Here is a 14,486-nt window from a genome sequence, read left to right as displayed (position 1 = left end):
GTTTCAGTACAATCGCTAGTGAAGCATTCATAGACTCAAACCTTTGTGTTGAGCGAATATTGGCAAAGAAATGACTGGATAGGTATGCTTGTGCCCATAAGTGTCATGTATTTCCCTTCTCAATCACCCATGGATGCTTTTGGATGTTGAATTCTGAAACAACCGAACGCCATTGAATATCAAATTCCTCGGTTGTCCACCAGGAAGCCATGCATTTTGAGAATGCTGCTGTAAACTTTGGGTCACCAATGTTAGCTTGTGCATTGCAAGAAATATGCCAAGAACATAATATGTGCTTAGCATAAGGGATAACAGATCTGATAGCCCTCTGCATTGCCCTATCCCCATCGGTGACAACTGAAATAGGTGATTTATTCATCATGGCTTCTAAAAAATTCTGTAGCACCCACTCGAAAGATTGAGACGTCTCGTCAGTGATTATGGCAGTGGAAAACACAATTGTGTTATGGTGATGATTGACACCGACAATAGGCATAATTGGTCGACCATACAAATTATCTTTGTACGTTGTGTCGAACGCAATTACATCACCGAAGCATGTGTAATCCGATCTCGATGTAGAATCTGACCAAATAAGATTATACAATGCCCCCGATTCGTCTACCGAGTATGTCATAAAAAAACCCGGGATCATCATGTTTCTTATAATCAAAGTAGGCAATAAGCGCATTCACATCCCCATCGACGATTTCCTTTGCTTTACCTCTTTGAAGTGCATTGTAGAGGTCTTTATGTGTAAATCCAACATTATGATAGCCCCCTGCCTGCTGCGTTAAATAGTTCATTACTTGTGATGTGCCAACACCGACCTCTTTCAATGTTATTGCCTCATCGATATCAGCCTCACTTACAGCTCTATTAGAACGCATAAATGGTGTCATAGCAGGTGTGCACAATGTATGATTATGTTTCTGATCAGACTTACTTATAACCCACTGATCGCTTGTATTTGTTAACTAAGACTCTAGCCTTACATCATGTTCTTGTGACTGGCGTATGAGCACGTTGACGATCAACAGTATTGACTTTTGATCCTCGAAACCCTTCTTTGGAACAACAAAATTCTTGTGTCTTCACATTCCCTTCCACGTCAAGCCGTGTTGTTCCCTTACGTGCACTAAACCCATGTTCCCGTGCGAATCCCTTGTAAAAGTACCAAGCTTGATCACGTGAACAGAAGAGCTGACCAACCAATCTGTCAGATTCATCAACATTATGTACTTTATGGCATTCCTCGGTTGGCTTAACATTGTCTACATCAGTATGATCCATGGCAAAAATTTTGTTGTGCAAGTTCAGTGGTCCCGGAGTTGATGGAGATGTAAGCAAAGGTTCATTTTGAACATGTTTCAGTCGTGCTGCTTTCAATAGGATGTGGTATTGGTAATGGTAGTTAAAGGGTGGGTACAATATTAAATTCGCAGTACATATTTAGGTATGTACAATAACTACCTAAATATGTGCCAATACATTTTCTACCTAAACATATTGTTAAATTTAAATTCTAAATAATATTTTATAAAATATCAAAACAATCAAATAATTTTTTGTGTAAATGAAATTATTAAATTAATATTGTTGGTGAAAAACATGAAACACTATTAAAAAAATTGAAACATAAATTACATAACTTTAAAAAAAGTATGGATCCATTTTATAAAAAGTATGGACACTTTCAACATATCAGGTAAATTTTACTTTTTTTAAAAGAGAAGAGTTATATCGCCAATAAAGTGTCGATACTTTATAAAAATGTATCGATCCATAACAATATAACAGGTAAAAATATGACAAAACCGGTCTCGAAATGACAAAACAGGTAAAGCGCTACCGGATATGTTGAAAGTGTCGATAATTTATTATAAGTATCGACACTTTTGGAATTTAAAAGAGAAGAAGTTATAGCGCCAATAAAGTGTCGATACTTTATAAAAATGTATCGATCCATAACAATATAACAGGTAAAAATATGACAAAACCGGTCTCAAAATGACAAAATAGGTAAAGCGCTACTGGTTATGTTGAAAGTGTAGATAATTTATTATACGTATCGACACTTTTGGAATTTAGAAGAGAAGAGTTATAACGCCAATAAAGTGTCGATACTTTATAAAAATGTATCGATCCATAACAATATAACATGTAAAAATATGACAAAATCGGTCTCGAAATGACAAAACAGGTAAAGCGCTACCGGTTATGTTGAAAGTGTCGATAATTTATTATAAGTATCGACTTTTGGAATTAATAAGAGAAGAAGTTATAGCGTCAATAACGTGTCGATACTTTATAAAAATGTATCGATCCATAACAATATAACATGTAAAAATATGACAAAACCGGTCTCGAAATGACAAAACAGGTAAAGCGCTACCGGTTATGTTGAAAGTGACGATAATTTATTATAAGTATCGACACTTTTGGAATTTAAAAGAGAAGAAGTTATAGCGCCAATAAAGTGTCGATACTTGATAAAAATGTACCGATCCATAACAATATAACATGTAATAATATGACAAAACCGGTCTCGAAATGACAAAACATGTAAAGTGCTACCGGTTATGTTGAAAGTGTCGATAATTTATTATAAGTATCGACACTTTTGGAATTTAAAAGAGAAGAAGTTATAGCGCCAATAAAGTGTCGATACTTTATAAAAATGTATCGATCCATAACAATATAACAGGTAACAATATGACAAAATCGGTCTCGAAATGACAAAACAGGTAAAGCGCTACCGGATATGTTGAAAGTGTCGATAATTTATTATAAGTATCGACACTTTTGGAATTAATAAGAGAAGAAGTTATAGCGCCAATAAAGTGTCGATACTTTATAAAAATGTATCGATCCATAATAATATAACATGTAAAAATATGATAAAACCGGTCTATAAATGACAAAAGGTGAACGCATATAGTGTCGATACATTTATAAAAAGTATCGATCCAAAAAATATCGAAACCGATAATTATAATGTAATAGGTAAATTTGCAATGTTATCGGTATAAATATACCGATTTACTTATAAAATAGGTCAATATAAGCGCTACCTATTACATTATATAAGCGCTACCTAATATGTTATTGTACTTGATAATATTTCCGGTTAAATACATATTTTATTATATAAGTGCTATCTATTACATTATATAAGAGTTACCTAATATGTTATTGTACTTGATAATATTTTCGGTTAAATAATATAACATAACCGATCTAAATTTTAACCGGTCATTTGTTTAACCGATCACACCGTATATTAGCCGTTTTTTAAGCGCCGCACAGCTGAACTACCCGCGGTAAGCCAAAATTTGGATTAGAGAAGATAAGTTTTGGTAGGGAAGAAGGGTCAAGAGACTTTTTTAATAAGGGATAAAGAATCTTTTAAAATTAAGAGATCAAATACCTTTTTAATAAGGGATAAAGAATTTTATTAAATTAAGAGATCAATTTGAAAATTAATCTCTTTAATTAATATGTCATGTAATCAAATTAACGGGATTTATTAAATAAAATATAATAAATTGAAAATATAAATAATTAATATATAAATTTTTTAAAATAATAACTAAAATAAAATAGATTAAAAATAAAAATGACCTCTAATATAATTTACTCTACAAAATATTTAATTAGCCCTAATCAAAGCCTAAGCGGGTGGTTAGTTATAGTTTGTATAAAAAAATTACCACTAACAATAATTTAACTGGAAGTCACTTTTCATGTCTATGTAACCACACACACTGACACACACATATGATAGTGCTAAAAATATCATGTTTCACATGTAATATTAACTTTAGGTTAATAATTCAAACTTTCAACTTTTATGACTGGAAAGTTATAATTGGATTTGAATATAGTTAAGTAAAAATATATAATTCTGATATATTTAATTAATTATTACAATTTATAAAAAAAATATTTGAGTATACTAATTCTCAAAGGATAGATAAAAATCGATATAAATATTAAATAATTATATTTTTTATTTTTATTAACTGTTTTATTATCATATCATTCATACTACACAAGCATGATATTGTATTCATTGTCAAATGATTGATATTTTAAATAGATATTACTTTGTATTCATATTATATTTATCATAAAAATAATTTAAATATTTATAAAATAATTATAAATTCTCCCTCACTTTCAAAAAAAAAATTTATGCTTCATCCCTCCGAAATCAAAATTCTAGTTTAGTCCCTATACAAAAAAATGATTTTCGTATCTTCTTTTTCATAATATTTTTTTTAGCTTTAATCATCATCATCGTCGTCGTCGTCGTCATCATCATAATAAAAGATTTTATATATATACAAGTGAACCTTTTTTTCCTAACAAAACTTCTTATATATATATATTATTTATGTAAATATAAAATATTTATAATACATCAACTTCTTCATTATCTTTTTCATTTATTTAAATAAGTCATCTTCTGCTCTATATATGCATATATAGTTAATATCAACTTATAGTATAAATATACGTTGGGGCGTTTCGATATTATATATAATTCTTTATTATATGTTTTTCTTTTTTTCTTCTTCTAATTTTAACCTTTTATATATCAACTTCAACAACTTTGTTAATTTATGTTTTCATTTAGTTTTCTTGTTGAATACTTAAATATTTACATAATAAATTTAGAGTTTAAAATGAACTATTTTATAATAATTAATATTATTTTAAAATTTAAATTTATATAATTATGTAATTATAATTTATACTATCAAATATAACATGAAAAACTATAATATAATTTTAGTCTGATAACTAACAATGTCTAGGTAACTATATAATCATGCAATTATTAGAATAATAATTATATTTTTATATAATTAAATTGTGATATGAACATATAACATTAAAAAAAAATAAAAGGCCATGATAATTGAGCAATTCTTAACTTATATATATATATATAATTAGATTTAAAAGATAATTAATTGATAACGATTTCATCGAATAATAGTATGTTTATGATACTGTCATTTTCATAATTAATTTAAAATTTTCTGTAATAATTAAATCTTTCACTATAAATATCCCAAACATTTCTCTCAGTTTGGCACATCGATATCATTGTTAAAATAGCTAATAATACCATAGAAAAAATGATCCTCGGAGGTGTCTTGGATTCCATAGGAAATGTTGTGAACGACATTTCCGGTTCGAACACATTGACGCCAGACAGAATAGTGATTATCCTGTAGGCTAGCTCCGACAGACGATTCACAAGAGAAAATTCGCCCAAAAACCAGAGAAAAAAAAAGTCTCTAGGGTTTAATAAAATATTATAAAATCAATAATGCCCAAAAGCAGTCCACAAGCCGGACTGTTATAGCCAAAAATCGTCTTTATTAGAATTTTGCCAAAAATAGCAAAATCCCGAAAATCACTCTAAATTAAAATTCGAAATAAAATAAGCAATCTCCCAAAAATCCGGCCAAAATCGGATTTAAATTGACTTCCTAATTAACAATCGAAATATTACCATAAATAGTAAAAAATAACTAAATCTAGTGATTCGGAGGGGAAAACGGCAGAATTTGAGGTTGAAAAAAAGGCCACATGGAGCGTAGCTCAATGTGGAGAGCGTGCGCGTCGAAAAGAGCTTTCCGGATTGGGGTCTTATGCGCGATTCTGACACCTGTAGCCAAAGTTATGGCCAAAAGACTGAAACATACTCAAAACGACCCCAATGAGGAACATGTCACAATCAATTCCCGCCTTTGCGCTGATCTGCCAACTCATGGTATCTCAGCGCCATCAACGTGCAATCTGACAGCTCAGCATCATCTGTCTCGGATCCCCCTGCATCAGTCGCCCCGGGTTGGAAAGAACTCGTCCTCGAGTTCAGAGTAGTGTCATCAGGATCCACAAAACAATGACTCAGGTGCTTCACATTAAAGACATCAGAAGTCTTCAAGTGACTGGGAAGTCGCAACCTGTAAGCATTATCATTGATCTTCTGCACGACCTCACAAGGTCCAATCTTCCGATCCTTAAGCTTATTATACTCACCAACAGGAAAACGATCACGAGTTAATACAGCCCAAACAAAATCACCAACATCAAAAAGTACCTGACGACGATGATTGTCGACTCGAGTCTTGTACTTGGTATTGCTCTCATGAATGGTCTGTTTCACCTGCTCATGGATACCCCGAAGATAATTTGCCATCTCATCTGCTTTAGGACTGAAACGTCCTATACGTGGAATAGGGGCTAAGTCCAACACCCCGGATGGGTTCTGACCATAGACAATCTCAAATGGGCTTAAACCTGTGGTTCTGTTTTTTGATCTGTTGTAGGCAAATTCTGCCTGAGGCAATGCCAAATCCCACTGCTTCGGCTTCGTTCCTGCCAAACACCTTAAAAGGTTTCCCAAACTTCGGTTCACCACCTCAGTCTGGCCATCCGTCTGGGGGTGGTAGGCGCTACTGAAATTCAAATGTGTTCCCAGTTTCCCCCACAGGCTCTTCCAGAAATGGCTGATGAACTTAGTATCACGATCTGAAGTGATGGATCGAGGAACACCATGTAAACGCACAATCTCTTTGAAATAGAGATGGGCAATCCGGTCAGCATCCATAGTCTTTCTGCAAGCTACAAAATGAGCCATCTTGGAAAACCTGTCAACCACAACAAAGATAGAATCAGAGGCCCTTTGGGTGCGGGGTAAGCCTAGTACAAAATCCATGCTGACATCGAACCAAGGAGCTTCAAGAACAGGTAAGGGAGTGTACAATCCCGCATTGGTGAGAACTCCCTTAGACCGCTGGCACACATAACAACGGTCCACATAATGGGCCACATCACTAGTCAACTTGGGCCAATAAAATTCAGAAGAGATAAGGGCCAATGTCTTATCTCGGCCAAAGTGTCCCTCATTATGGAGTTCACTTATAATTTGCTGCCTCAATGAACAATCTGGAATGCACAATTGTAATCCACGAAACAGATACCCATTATGCAAAACAAAATCATGACGGTGACCCTCAGTTACCTCCTGAAATATCCTTCCAAAGGAAGGATCAGCTGCATACATATCTGTGAACGTCTCAAATCCTGCAACTTTAGTACTCATGGTGGTGAGAAGTAAGGTACGACGGCTCAGGGCATCTGCGACGCGGTTCAAACTCCCTGCTTGGTGCCTCAGCGTAAAAGTGAATTCTTGCAAGTATGCTACCCACTTGGCATGACGTCTACTCAGCTTGTGTTGGCCATTGATGTACTTCAAGGCCTCATGATCGGTAAACAGAATAAACTCCTTCTGTACTAGGTAGTGACGCCAATGCTTCAGGGACTGAACTATGGCATAGAACTCCAGATCATAAGTGGAATAATTTTTCTTTGAACACTTTGCATCACAATTTACCTCGAACACTTTGTCAAAATCTGGAAGTGCCAAAACTGGAGCCTCGGTCATCTTCTGCTTGACCAGTTGAAAACTGGCCTCTGCCTCCTCAGACCACTGGAAATCACGCCCCTTGAGGCACTCTGTGATAGGGGCGATCAGAGTACTGAAATTTCTAATGAATCGACGGTAAAAAGACGCCAAGCCATGGAAACTTCGGATGTCATGTAAGGTTCTTGGTCTGGGCCACTCCAAGACTGCATCTATCTTTGACTGATCTGCATGAACACCATCAGTAGACACAACAAAACCAAGAAAAGTCACAGAAGTAGTGAAGAAAGAACACTTCTTTTGATTGACAAACAAGCACTCCGTTTTCAGCATCTCAAACACAGCACGGAGGTGATCGAAGTGTGAAGTCCATGTCGGACTATAAACGAGGATATCATCGAAGTAAACTACAACAAATTTCCCCATAAAAGGCCGCAAGACCTGATGCATAAATCTCATGAATGTACTGGGCGCATTGGATAACCCAAAAGGCATGACCATCCACTCATACAACCCTTGTGGCGTTTTAAATGCCGTCTTCCACTCATCTCCAGGCCTTATTCTGATTTGGTGGTAACCGCTCTTAAGGTCAATTTTTGAGAAGATCTTGGAACCAGATAGCTGATCCAACATATCATCTAGACGGGGAATTGGAAACCGGTACTTCACTGTAATTCTGTTGATCGCTCGGCTGTCAACACACATACGCCAAGAACCATCTTTCTTTGGCACTAACAGAGCAGGGACTGCACATGGGCTCATACTCTCTCGGATATAGCCCCTCTCCAATAACTCTTCCACCTGTCGCTGCAACTCTTCGGCCTCCTTGGGACTGAGGCGATATGCTGGTCGATTTGGCAAACTTGACCCAGGAACAAGGTCAATTTGATGCTGAATATCCCTCATAGGTGGTAGTCCAGGAGGAAGATCCTCTGGCATCAAGTTAGAGAATTCTGCTAGCAGCCGCTGCACCTCTACTGGTAAATCTGTATCCACGTCTACTGCATTGTTCTCGCAAGGTAGCAAGGCATAGACCACGCCGCCATGCTCAATCTCATCTAAAAACCTGGACATAGAAAGCAGATTAGTATTATGGGTTACTGGGGTAGGAGTAAGTCCTTCCCGCCGGGGTGCCAACACAATCTTTTTTCCCTTGATGCTAAGGGAATATGTATTCTTCCGTCCATCATGAATGACACTGCGATCATACTGCCAAGGTCGACCCAACAATATATGACACGCATCCATAGACACAACATCACACCAGGCATTATCAAAATATTTTCTACCAATTGAAAAAGACACGAGGCATCGCCTATCAACTGTTACCTCACTGTCTTTATTTAGCCATGACAACTTGTATGGCTTAGGATGACGGTCCGTCTTCAACTGCAATTTCTGGACAACCTCCTCGGACACTACATTCTCACAACTGCCGCTGTCAATGATCATTTTGCAGACTTTATCTGCAACTGTGCAAGTCGTGTGGAAAATATTGGTTCTCAACCAATCGTCCCCTGAATCGCCCTTGGGGGTAAGTAGACTCTTGCGAACGACCAGAGTCTCATGACCATCTCCATACAGCACATCATCGATCTCATCATCGTCATACACGGGTTCGCCAATCTCCTCAGTCTCGTCTTCCACGTTTTCCTCAATCAACAAATTTTTGCCCTTTTGACTAGCAGGCTTCCTGCAATCAGTCGCCCTATGCCCTTGTTCACCACAACGAAAACATCTAATAGTAGGGTTAGAATTACCCTGCGGTGGCTGCTGAGCAGGACGGGACTCTTGAGGGCGAACTGGTCGACTGTTGTGATCGCTCCTGATCACTGGTCTCCTGTTTTGCTGTTTTTCAACAGCAAGTGCACGCTGGTATGCTTCCGAAACACTCCACAATGAATGAAGGCTGAGGACATCTTGCAAGGGCTGGCGTAAACCCCCCAAATATCGCGCCACCATCTGCTCCTCCGTCTCAGATAAATCGTTCCGGGCGACCAATTGGTAAAACTCCTCCGTGTAATCATCGACTGATCGCGCGCCTTGCCTCAACGCATGAAGTCGCTGAAATAAGGTTTGCGTGTAGCCGAAGGGAAGGAAGTGGCCCTTCATCTTCTTTTTCATCTTCTCCCAATCAGTGATCTTGGCTTTGCCCTGTCTTTCTCGTGAACGTCGTAACTGTTCCCACCACGCAGATGCTCTGCCCTTGAGTTTGATGGCGATCAGTTTTACTTTCACACGATCGGGGACTTCCTTATATTCAAAAATACGCTCCACTTCATTAATCCAATCCACGAATCCCTCGGCCTGTAACGTACCAGAAAACTCAGGGAGATCGACCCGAAAACCGAGGTCTCCATGACGCTCCTCCCGACCACGGTGCTCCCGGAATCCTGCGCCCCGGAATCCTGCGCGATTGTGATATGGGTTTTCGAAAGTGGAATTGGTATCGTGATCAGAGGCCTCACGATCCTCGAAATCCTGCGCCGTCAGGCGCTGGGTTAATTCTGCGACTTGCCTCTGCAAATCCGCAATCATCACATCCTGAACGCTGCGATCACGGCGTTGGGCTTCCTCATTCGGAACCTGCTCACGACGACCACGACCACGACCTCCAGCCATTGAAACTGGTGAAATTTCCCAAGAAGATGTTGAAGCTCTGACACCAACTGACGCCAGACAGAATAGTGATTATCCTGTAGGCTAGCTCCGACAGACGATTCACAAGAGAAAATTCGCCCAAAAACCAGAGAAAAAAAAAAGTCTCTAGGGTTTAATAAAATATTATAAAATCAATAATGCCCAAAAGCAGTCCACAAGCCGGACTGTTATAGCCAAAAATCGTCTTTATTAGAATTTTGCCAAAAATAGCAAAATCCCGAAAATCACTCTAAATTAAAATTCGAAATAAAATAAGCAATCTCCCAAAAATCCGGCCAAAATCGGATTTAAATTGACTTCCTAATTAACAATCGAAATATTACCATAAATAGTAAAAAATAACTAAATCTAGTGATTCGGAGGGGAAAACGGCAGAATTTGAGGTTGAAAAAAAGGCCACATGGAGCGTAGCTCAATGTGGAGAGCGTGCGCGTCGAAAAGAGCTTTCCGGATTGGGGTCTTATGCGCGATTCTGACACCTGTAGCCAAAGTTATGGCCAAAAGACTGAAACATACTCAAAACGACCCCAATGAGGAACATGTCACAATCAATTCCCGCCTTTGCGCTGATCTGCCAACTCATGGTATCTCAGCGCCATCAACGTGCAATCTGACAGCTCAGCATCATCTGTCTCGGATCCCCCTGCATCACACATCCACCAAGACAATAACAGGCAGTGTTGTTTTAGTCAAGAAGAACTTTTTGGACCTCACCTCCATGACCTCCACCGTCGCAGATGGCCTTTTCGAGTTTCTCGGAAATGGAGTCACTCTCCAGCTCGTCAGTGCTCAAAATTCTGATCCTGGTTCGTTTCATTTCCTGCTTTCACTTTTTATTTTTGTATTTATCAGTAATTATAAATGAATGTTACAGCAAATGGATATGGAGGAAAGCTGGGGAAGATGGAAGGTTTGGAGTACTGGAACCTGACATTTACTCCTCCATTGGCTGGTAGTGATTCATTGTATAAGGTTACATTTGAGTGGGATGTGGAGTTTGGAATTCCTGGAGCTATCATCCTTCGAAATAATCATGTGGCTGAGTTTTTCTTAAAGACGATCACCCTCGAAGATGTTCCTGGCGCCGGTCGAATTCACTTTGTTTGCAATTCATGGGTGTACCCTGATAGACAATATAAACAACCACGAGTTTTCTTCCCCAACAAGGTACCTAAACACTTTGGACGTTCGAGACCTTATACATGCTTTTGCTTCTGTTATATGAATTAAACCCGAACTTCCGTATTTAAACACCTTTTGTAGACATACCTTCCACATGAGATGCCTGCAGCGCTGCGTAAATACAGGGAGGAAGAGCTAAAGGCCTTGAGAGGTGATGGGACCGGAGAGCTGAAACTAGGAGATCGTGTTTATGACTATGCTTTGTACAATGATTTGGGTGACCCTGATAAGGGTGCCGAACTCGCCCGTCCGGTTCTCGGAGGCTCAATGCAGTATCCTTATCCTCGTAGAGGAAGAACAAGCAGACCACCTTCAAGATCAGGTCAGAATGTGATTTATATGTGCTTTTAGTTGTATTGAATTGTGTCCAACATTTTTCTTTCTTTCATAGATCCTAACACGGAGAGCAGGCTTTTTCTACCGGATGTTCTTAACATTTACGTCCCACGAGACGAGCAATTTGGTCATTTGAAGCTGTCGGATTTCATTGTTTATAATCTGAAAGGCTTAGTTAATAAAATCATTCCTTTATTAGAAGCTTTTGTTAACTATACTCCGAATGAGTTCGACTCCTTCAAAGACGTAGACAATCTCTACTTCAATGGAATTCCACTTCCTACCGATCTTATCAATCAACTCGCAAGTAACATCCCTTTGGAGATGATGCAGGAATTTTTTCGATCTGATGGCCAACAACTCTTAAAGTTTCCAGTGCCTAAAGTGATTGAAGGTAAACATTTTTTATTGTTATAAAATATCGCATGCATGTATGTAATCATCTTCATATGTTTTCGATGACTTATGAGCAGACCGGAATAATCCCATAGCATGGAGGACAGATGAAGAATATGGCCGAGAAATGATTGCAGGATTGAACCCTCTTCTCATTCGTCTCCTCACGGTAAGCTTAAAGAGAAACTCAATCAACTTGTATTGTCTTGTATGATCTCAGCTTATTAATTATGAAATCAATTGCAGGAATTCCCTCCGGCTAGCAAGTTAGATCCTGAAGTGTATGTTCATCAAAACAGTTCTATAACTAAAGAACACATTGAGTATAACTTGGATGGACTTACTGTAGAAGAGGTACTAGTTTTTGTATATATCATTTTCTTCATTTCTATATTTCTTGGAATATCACTAATGAACTATGGATGTGGTCCAGGCACTGAGTAGCAAAAGGCTATTTATTTTGGATCATCATGATACTGTAATGCCTTACCTTGGGAAGATAAACAGCTATACTGAAGCAAAGACATATGCATCTAGGACAATTCTGTTCTTGAGAGGCGACGGTACATTAAAGCCAATGGCTATTGAATTGACCTTGCCGAAACCGGATGGAGACAAAATTGGTGCTCTTAATCAAGTATACACTCCTGCAGAACACGGAGTTGAGGGTTGGATTTGGCAGCTTGCTAAAGCTTTTGTAACCGTGAATGATTCCGGTCATCATCAGCTTGTGAGCCACTGGTAAATACAAATATATATATATATATAGCTTTTATTAAGCTAAATCAGAGATCAGTTTGAAGCTAATTTAGGGAATCTTTTGATTTGATCTCAGGTTGAACACTCATGCAGTTTTAGAGCCATTCGTGATTGCAACAAACAGACAACTGAGTGTGGTTCATCCAATTTATAAACTTCTCCATCCTCATTTTCGTGACACCATGACTATTAATGCATTGGCCAGAGAATTGCTTGTAAATGCAGATGGGATTATAGAGAAGACATTTTGTCCCGGAAAATACTCCCTGGAGATGTCCTCGGTTATTTACAAGAGTTGGAATTTCTTGGATCAGGCTCTTCCTAATGACCTCAAGAAAAGGTAATATAATCTTGCTCAAAAGCCTCTATTAACCATCCACTGTAAATGGTTATAATCTTCCATGTTGTAACAGGGGAATTGCAGATGGTGATATAAATTCTCTCGGTGACCTTGACCGACTTCTGATAAAAGATTATCCATATGCTGTTGATGGGTTGAAGATCTGGTTTGCAATTGAAAATTGGGTTAGAGATTATTGTTCCTTTTACTACAAGACTGACGAAATGGTTAAAGAGGACCCTGAACTTCAAGCTTGGTGGACAGAACTCCGAGAGGTCGGTCACGGTGACAAGAAACATGAGCCATGGTGGCCAAAGATGCAAAACCGCCAAGAGCTAATACAATCTTGTACCATCATCATATGGATTGCTTCTGCACTTCATGCAGCTGTCAATTACGGACAATATGCCTATGGAGGCTACTTCCCGAACCGTCCAACGCTAAGCCGAAGGTTCATGCCTGAGAAAGGCACTCTTGAATATGATGAGCTTGAGAAGAACCCTGAGAAGGTTTTCTTTAGAACCATGTCCTCACAGCTGCAATCATTGACCGTCATTACCGTGGTTGAAACCCTGTCGAACCATGCATCGGATGAGATGTATCTTGGACAACGATTCCCGAACTGGACAACGGATGCTATTCCGCTAGCAGCTTCAGAGGCTTTCAATAACAGGCTTGCTGAAATTGAAGGGGAAATCTTAAAAATGAACTTGGACAAGAGATTGAAGAACAGGATCGGTCCGGTCAATGTTCCTTATAATTTGCTCCATCCAACTGGTGAACCTGGAATCTCTAATAAGGGGATTCCAAACAGCATCTCAATCTAATAAACTCGACGTTGTTAAGGGCATAAATTGCATTAAATAAGTGCTTCTATTGTAATTATTAAAGCACATCAGTTTATCGTCTTTGTCTTGTGTTATTTTCTTAAAGGTTGTGTGTTGTTTCAAGTATGATGTAATGCTTCTATGTTATTTATTAGGAATAAATCTACCTTCCAAGAAAATTCGGAGGGCAGCAATGAAAGAATAAACTTTGCTCTTACTAATACGAGGCCATAAGAAAACCAGCATGTTAGGTTTTTGATCACGTGGGTATTGCGTAGCAGCAGGCATGAACTTTGGTTTTCCACAACCCTGAGCATTCGAAATGAATAGTTCAAAATAAATAATATGAGGGTAAGCCCTTGAGTAAAAATAAGGAGAACACGAGAGTTGCATCAAAGAGTCAGCATGCTCATGTTTTACCTACAGTGGTGTCAACTAAAAATGTGAGCATGTTTTACCTATAGTGGTCTCAACTCGAAGTATAAGTCAGCATATCTTCATCACCATATGTTCCATTGCATACATCCATTTTAAATAA

General features: G+C 38.2%; 1 protein-coding gene across 1 annotated transcript; it reads left to right on the top strand.

The window, feature by feature from the left end:
- Positions 1-5,119: 5,119 nt before the first annotated feature.
- LOC120149585 (linoleate 9S-lipoxygenase 6-like) lies at positions 5,120-14,016 on the top strand. The gene is made up of 10 exons (XM_039162318.1): positions 5,120-5,215; positions 10,763-10,914; positions 10,983-11,275; positions 11,372-11,612; positions 11,682-12,020; positions 12,100-12,191; positions 12,269-12,376; positions 12,456-12,763; positions 12,858-13,121; positions 13,195-14,016. Exons 1-10 carry the CDS (start codon positions 5,151-5,153, stop codon positions 13,946-13,948), a joined length of 2,616 nt encoding a protein of 871 aa, XP_039018249.1. The 5' UTR covers positions 5,120-5,150; the 3' UTR covers positions 13,949-14,016.
- The last annotated feature ends 470 nt before the right edge of the window (positions 14,017-14,486 follow it).

Source organism: Hibiscus syriacus, unplaced genomic scaffold (assembly GCF_006381635.1).
Source record: "Hibiscus syriacus cultivar Baekdansim isolate YM2019G1 unplaced genomic scaffold, ASM638163v2 tig00111008_pilon, whole genome shotgun sequence".
In the NCBI taxonomy this organism is placed as follows: Eukaryota; Viridiplantae; Streptophyta; class Magnoliopsida; order Malvales; family Malvaceae; genus Hibiscus; species Hibiscus syriacus.
The sequence above is the reverse complement of the archived record's forward strand: the minus strand, read 5'-3'. Positions and strand labels throughout refer to the sequence as shown.